This window comes from Caenorhabditis briggsae (genome assembly GCF_000004555.2).
Source record: "Caenorhabditis briggsae complete genome, chrV, whole genome shotgun sequence".
Classification (NCBI taxonomy): Eukaryota; Metazoa; Nematoda; class Chromadorea; order Rhabditida; family Rhabditidae; genus Caenorhabditis; species Caenorhabditis briggsae.
Window position 1 is genome coordinate 1,617,454 of NC_013488.2, and position 6,591 is coordinate 1,624,044.

Consider the following 6,591-nt stretch of genomic DNA (forward strand, 5'->3'; position numbering starts at 1 on the left):
AAAAATAACAATAGAAAATGAATAAAATAGCTTTAGTACTTCGTTGGGAAGCCTTTGGCGTCGATTACCGCCTGACATCTTCTTGGCATCGAGTCGAGAAAAGTGTCGATGACAGACATCGGGATGGCCTGCCAGACATCTTGGAGTTGGTCGAACTTCTGGTTGGCATTCGAGGCACGGATCCCTCTAAGCTGTCTCTCGACATGCTCCCAGAGGTGTTCGATCGGATTCAAGTCCGGAGATTGACTTGGCCAGTACAGAAGATCCACGTGGCGGCGTCGGAACCACTCCTTGATGTGCTTCGAGGTGTGCTTCGGGTCGTTATCCTGTTGGAAAACGAACGCCCGGCCCACAGTAGACCGTGCCCAGGGTCTCATTGTGTTCTCCAAGATGTCTTCATACACAAAGCGATCCATGATGCCCGTAATTCTTCTCAGCGGGCCGATTGAAGTCCCAGAGAAGCAGCCCCAGACCATCACCGATCCACCTCCATGCTTGACGGTTTGGAGCTGGTAGCTGGGATCGAACCGACATCCAACCGGACGGCGAATCCACTTGATACCGTCAGGACCGAACAGATTGAACTTGGATTCGTCGCTGAACACGTGATTAGCCCAATCCTGACGTCCCCAGTGGAGATGAGCTCTGGCCCATGCTACGCGGGCGATTCTGTTCTTCTTGCTGATCGATGGTTTCTTAGCTGGCCGTCGTCCATGGAGTCCAGCATCTTGAAGACGTCTTCTGACGGTTCTCAGGGATGGTGTGACTTCATTTGGAGTCTTCACGACCATCTGAATGTCCGTAGAACTCCTCTGGGGATCCTCTCTTGAAGCTCGGACGATGTTCCGATCCATGTTCTTCGACGTGATACGCGGTCTTCCAGGCGATTTTCGCTCCACCAAGGCTCCCTAAACATTTTTTTCCATAACTATACTATTTTCGAATATTACCTCATCCCGAAACTGCTTCAAGATCTTCTCGATGGCACGTTTAGTAACATTGAACTGCTGCGCCAAGAGGTCCTTGGAACATCCACTTCTGAAGCCGATGACGATGGCTTTACGGATGTCCTGAGAGATGTTTTTTTTTCCGAGGGGTTTGGCCATGTCTGTAAACAGTTTTAAATACATAGGAGCCAAAACCAACATTCTTAGAAACCATAATATCCAAAAATATAAAAATATGAAAAAAGTGAAAAAACGAAAAAATTGAAAAAATTGAAAAAAAACAAAAAATTTCTGAAAATGATGCAATTTCCTTGTACGCAATTTGTCGTCACCGTGTACGACATGCACAGTAAAATTTTCAGATCGATCCCTTAAGTTTCAGCAAAGTTACTCTCAAAAAATCGTTTGCGAATACCTTTTTGGCCAGTACTGTACCATCTCTTTTCCCACACTACAGTCCTCTTCCTTTTCCTTGGCTTCAACCTCATTGAGCCCCTTGGAAGTACACTGTCTCGCTATGTGTCCAACACCACCACAGTTGAAACACTTCTTTATATCTCCCGGTCGACGTTCGCCCATATCGCGTCTCCCCCCTGTCACCCCTTTGTCTTCTGTACCGCCCGATTTCTCTCCCATCTCTGTCTTCTCTTTCTTAAAATCTCTTCCTTTTCCTTTGTCTCCTCCGAAGAATCCCTTCTGCTGATTCATCCGGAACTCTTCGTTCTCGTGCTGCAAAACTATATCTTTGCACACTTCGTATTGCTCCTCCAACGGTACTTCCAATCTTTTCGTGACTCTCATCTGCGACATCGTTTCTTCTCCAATCTCTCCGAAAGCCTTCTTCGACCATTTTTTTAATCCTTCAAACACGTTCAACGCCTCTGTCCTCGCGTCGCCCTGTCTCTTTCTCAACTTTGCCTCAAACTCTTCGAACAGCTTATTGATCGGTCGCTCATGTCGTTTACTTAGCGATTTAAAAATCGATTTCGCCGGTCCCTTCAAGAACTGTGACTCCAGAATAGCTACTAGTTCCTCATCCGAATCCGTAACACTTTGAAATTTCAACAAGAACGCCCTGCGGAACTCCCGAAAATCTCCTATCCCATCATACACTTTCGGCGCTGGCAACGCGGCTGCTCTCGCCGACGATCTCATCATCTCTCCCATACTTTTCACCACATCTTCTACCATACTCCTTCTCGAGACCCTCGACGCGCTTTCCCACGACTCATCTCTGCTTTTCCCCCTTTCCACCTCATACTCCTCACCTGAATAGCTCGATCCACCGCTCGAACTCTCCAAGTCTTCCATCCGCCGCCTTCCTGTCTCCTTGAGCTTTGGCGAGCTTTTCTGCAAATCTCTTTGGTTTCTTTTCTCCCTCCTCTCTTTTCTCTCACTTTCCAGGTGCCCGATGCTGCCCTTTAGTCCTCCCGACACGGCCTTCTCCTTAACCATTGCCTTCTTCAACTTCTCCACGAGCTTCTCGGCCTCTTCGACCTTCTTTCTCATTGTTTCCACCTCGGCTGCGCTCCGATCCAACTCCTCGGTCAGCTCGAGATTCTTGTCCTCCAGAAGTCTCTGTAAACATTTGTTTGTGCTTTTCAACGTCTCGTTTTCATTTTCCAATTCTATTTTTCCTTCCTCTTCATTATTTTCTTCCGCCTTTTCACACTCTTCCCGCAGCTCTTCAACCGTCTCAACCCCTCTTTCCTTCATCAGCTTCAGCACATTCTTTTGCCATCCGTCACAGCGCACTTCTTCACAGCGCTCCCTCAGCTCTACGCAATACTTCACCACCGGCGCCAGTATCATGTCTTGTTTCCTCGACGTCAGCGCGGTATCTCCCAACGCCTTCTTCACACTCTCCACCATTTCTTCAGACTTCTCGACGAACTTTTTGAAGCCTTTGATTCTTTTCATTTTTTCTCTCACGCTCACCTTGGACTCTTCCATCTCGGTGAAATCTGCTCACAGCGATCCGTCGTTGCTGCTTCCTCCTGCTTGCCGCTCCGCCTCTCCATCCTTCTCAGCCGGCTGTGCCATCTCAACGTCCTCCATTTCGTTCCTCGTCGTTCGTTTTTGCTCTGGAATTCCAAACGTTTTAAACCACGCTTTCTCTTCGCCAATCAATCGATTTATACGCCAACGATACTATTTCCGTAAAATTTATCCAAATTTCACGAAAATTGCTTTTATTCCTCTGAAACTTTTGAAATCGACTGGGTTTTATACTCGCCCAACCGATACCTTCAAAAATCTACAGCGAAACAAGCGTAAACAGACGAAAAACCCGGTTCGGCCCCCAAGTTATCCGATGGTTCGGATTCAGTGGCCTTTGTAAACGATAAAAAGAGATTTAGTCGAGAAAATTACTAATTTATCCTTATCCAAGGACTAAAATAGTACAAACGATATAAAATATTATGGAAAACCAGCAAAAACCCTAAAACACACTTCAAAACTACCCTATAAAGAACACTCAACCAAAACTAACTAAAAACACGACTTGCCACGTCGTCGGCGAGACGGGCGGTACGCGTACGGCATCAGCGGAATAGCGGAGCGTCGTTGCGAGTGGGCGCGTAGTACCGTAAGAAAGGGTTGATGAGTTGGCGGACATGCCTACCGGCAACTTCCCCCTCCTCAGATTTTCCGTTGTATTCAGATTTTCCGTTGTATTGAAGGTCTTGAAAACGATGATGTGACGGGACGAAATCATGGTTCCGGGTCCGAAAAGAACGAATCGCTTGTTCTTCTCATTGCGGAATCTCGTGTAGACAGAAACCGCCCATGGATGTTCACCTTTCTTCACATACTCTCCGTTGATCACTTTTCTACTGTAGCCATCGGCTCCTGAAAAGTGGTTCTCAATAGAGCGCCATTGGTTTCCTAAAACTCACTTTTCCCACAAATCATTTGAGTTTCTTCATTCTCTTGCTCCGAAATCTTTCCAGCTCCAACATCAACGGCAAAAACTACCAGTGGTAGAAGAGAATGTATCTTCATAGTAGAAGATGGATGAAGAAAGAATATAATGATTTTTGGAGAACATGAAAGGGTTTTTATAGGCTCAAAAAATCGTTATGTATATATTATAGGTCGTAAAAATTGTTGAAGGAGGCGGAGCCGATTTTTTGATCAGCGATCAAAAGAGAAACTGAATGAGGTCATCGGACTTGAAGGACTTATAAGGGCAAGGATCTAGGTTTCCAAGAATCCCTTGAATCCCCATGGCCCCTAAAACATATCTGTCATCAAGGCTTCAAAGGCTTTCCGAGCTTTCTATGATCGCGAATCGGAAATATGATAGGTATGATCTTCATATTAACTATTGAAACTCCCAAATATGACACTTCATTTCACACATTCCCAAATAAATTCACATGATTCCAAATAATTATATTTTACAGATTATTCCAATTAGTTCAGCGACATCCAGATGTCGATGGCATTGTCCAATCGAACTCTTCTTCTTGCTCACTTTCCAGTTTATCCCACATCGCCTGACGCTTCGCTCGGTGATTTATGTGACAAATGAAGATGACGTCATCATCTACCTCTTCTACTTTCTTCTTTTGCACAGCTTCAACAACAACCTCCTCTTTTTTCTCTGCCTTTGTCTTATCCCTGTTACGGTAGTCGTTACGGTACTTCTCAAGAGTTTTAGAAGTAATCGTATGAACTTCAGGGCATTTGGTAGAGGGAGATGGTTTTTGTGCTCCCTGTTTAAATCTTTCAAGAGTCATGAAACGTGGATGGCTGGATGGGCTTGCTGTGGTCTCTGAGGTGAACAGCTCCTAAAATTAGTCATTCTAATTACCGCACTTCATCGGATGAACTCACTCTAGCAGTTTCGAAATCGTAGGTATCCGCCATTTTGACTCTATCCTTTGTGCTTATCTTATTATCCTTTAAATCCTCCAAGACCACGTTATGACATGTTGGGACGATTTCTGTGTTGCCGAATCGCTTGGCAACATCCAACATATCTTTGGCATGGAACGATGAGAAGTATTGCTTTGGATTGTAGGTCAAATCGAGGAAAAGCTTGAAATCACATGGGCTGATGTCATTGATAACATAGTTGTCCTTGAGCTTTTTATTCTTTAGCTCATCGAGAAAAAATTGAGATGTATGAGCGAGAAGCTGAAATGTTTTTGATGATGTCTAATTGTTAGTAACCAAGGTTGTCTATGGACTGGTTCAGGGCCTGTACTGGCCGACTGATAACTCGCTTCAAAATTGCAATTGTGAGCAAATCAACATATCATACGATACAGCTAGGAGAGCTTTCCGAGCTCTGTCATCTTGTATGTAGTTTTGCTCACAATATTAATTTTGAAGCGAGTTATAAGCCGGTCGGAATGGACCTATCTACACGTACTCTTTCTACCCATTACCTCCTTGTTCACATGGAATCTTGATCGTCCCACTGTCAACCACAGGTTCGTGATTCCCGGATACTCCTTTGTGACCACCGACAAATTCTTTTCAGCCAACTTCGGGGTCTCCGTGATATGAATATCCACAATGACACGTCCATCATGGACGTACCCATTATCCGGATTAACAAAATCCGCCCATTTCATGAATGCAGGGCATGACATGCAGTTTTTCTTAGATTCAAAGTGATGCTTGATCAACTGGACACTCCGATCCCAGATGTAAACTTGGATATTTGCATCGCATGCCCAGTTTGTCTGATGCGTATGACAATAGGCATCCATCACCAAGTAATCCTCTTTGAAAAATGTACCACGGTAGAGATGGACGGTCCTGAAAGCAATGCGGAATTTCGGAGTGTCGCTGCTGACTTTTTTCTCATGTTTGGTCATTTTGGAACTGTGACCTAATTTTTGTAGGTGGGTTTTTGGCTCTTTATGACAAGGGGGTGGGGCCATGAGAAAAGGGGGGCCTAAGTCAAAAGGGGGCCCATAGGTAAAAATGTGGACTAAGTTAAGATTTACCAATTTTTTCAAGTTTTTCGAATGTTTCTATAAAAATTTCGTACTTTGCGCATGTTTCCACAAAAATTTGTAACTTCAAAAAATTTCAGTTTAAGCCGGTTTTTTGCATGAACAACACTATTTTTTCCATTGTAACTGTGTAATTTGAAGTTATTCAGCTGGCGCCAGATTTTTTCAGGCTTAGTAACAAAAAAAAATGACAAAAAATATGCAAAAAATGACATAAACTAAAATTTTCAAAAAATTTTGAAAAGTGTTCAAAGTTCGAAATTTTAATGGAAACGGTCACAAAACTTGAGAAAATCGGTAAATATCAACTCAGTCATAATTTTTACACTTGGGCCCCCTTTTCTCATGCCCCATNATTTATCATAATATCACCAATGTTTTAACACTTGGTAACTGTTTGATATCTTTTGAAGAAACTGAGATAATCGAGCCCAAAACGCAAGTGATATTTGAGCTTCTATAGAAAATTTTCAAATATTCCAAAATATGAAAATTTCAAAAAAAGAAGTTCAAATTCCCAAAAGTTTTGAACTTCCAAAAATTTCGAAACTTTCCAGAAAAATTCAAAAATCTCTAAATAATTCTAACAATCCAAAAATCCATATTTTTTTATATTTCACTAAATTTTAAAACTTAAACTGTTGAATGTTTTGAAAATCCAATTTTTA

At 43.1% G+C, this 6,591-nt stretch overlaps 2 protein-coding genes across 2 annotated transcripts in view; both read right to left on the reverse strand.

Moving 5' to 3' along the window:
* Nucleotides 1-32: 32 nt before the first annotated feature.
* Nucleotides 33-3,953, reverse strand: CBG08763 (the record flags this gene model as incomplete). The annotated part of the gene is made up of 6 exons (XM_002635423.2): nucleotides 33-908; nucleotides 1,383-1,712; nucleotides 2,091-2,874; nucleotides 2,920-3,031; nucleotides 3,537-3,800; nucleotides 3,848-3,953. The coding sequence occupies 6 exons, from the start codon at nucleotides 3,951-3,953 to the stop codon at nucleotides 33-35; spliced, it is 2,472 nt and encodes an 823-aa protein (XP_002635469.2).
* Nucleotides 3,954-4,372: 419 nt separating this feature from the next.
* CBG08764 overlaps nucleotides 4,373-6,591 on the reverse strand; it is a gene marked incomplete at both ends in the record, with an annotated part of 3,088 nt that continues 869 nt past the window's right edge. The window contains 3 exons of the mRNA XM_002635424.1: nucleotides 4,373-4,744; nucleotides 4,791-5,093; nucleotides 5,348-5,723. Of these exons, the coding sequence (XP_002635470.1) occupies nucleotides 4,373-4,744; nucleotides 4,791-5,093; nucleotides 5,348-5,723 (1,051 nt within the window). The remainder of the gene's footprint in view (nucleotides 4,745-4,790; nucleotides 5,094-5,347; nucleotides 5,724-6,591) is intronic.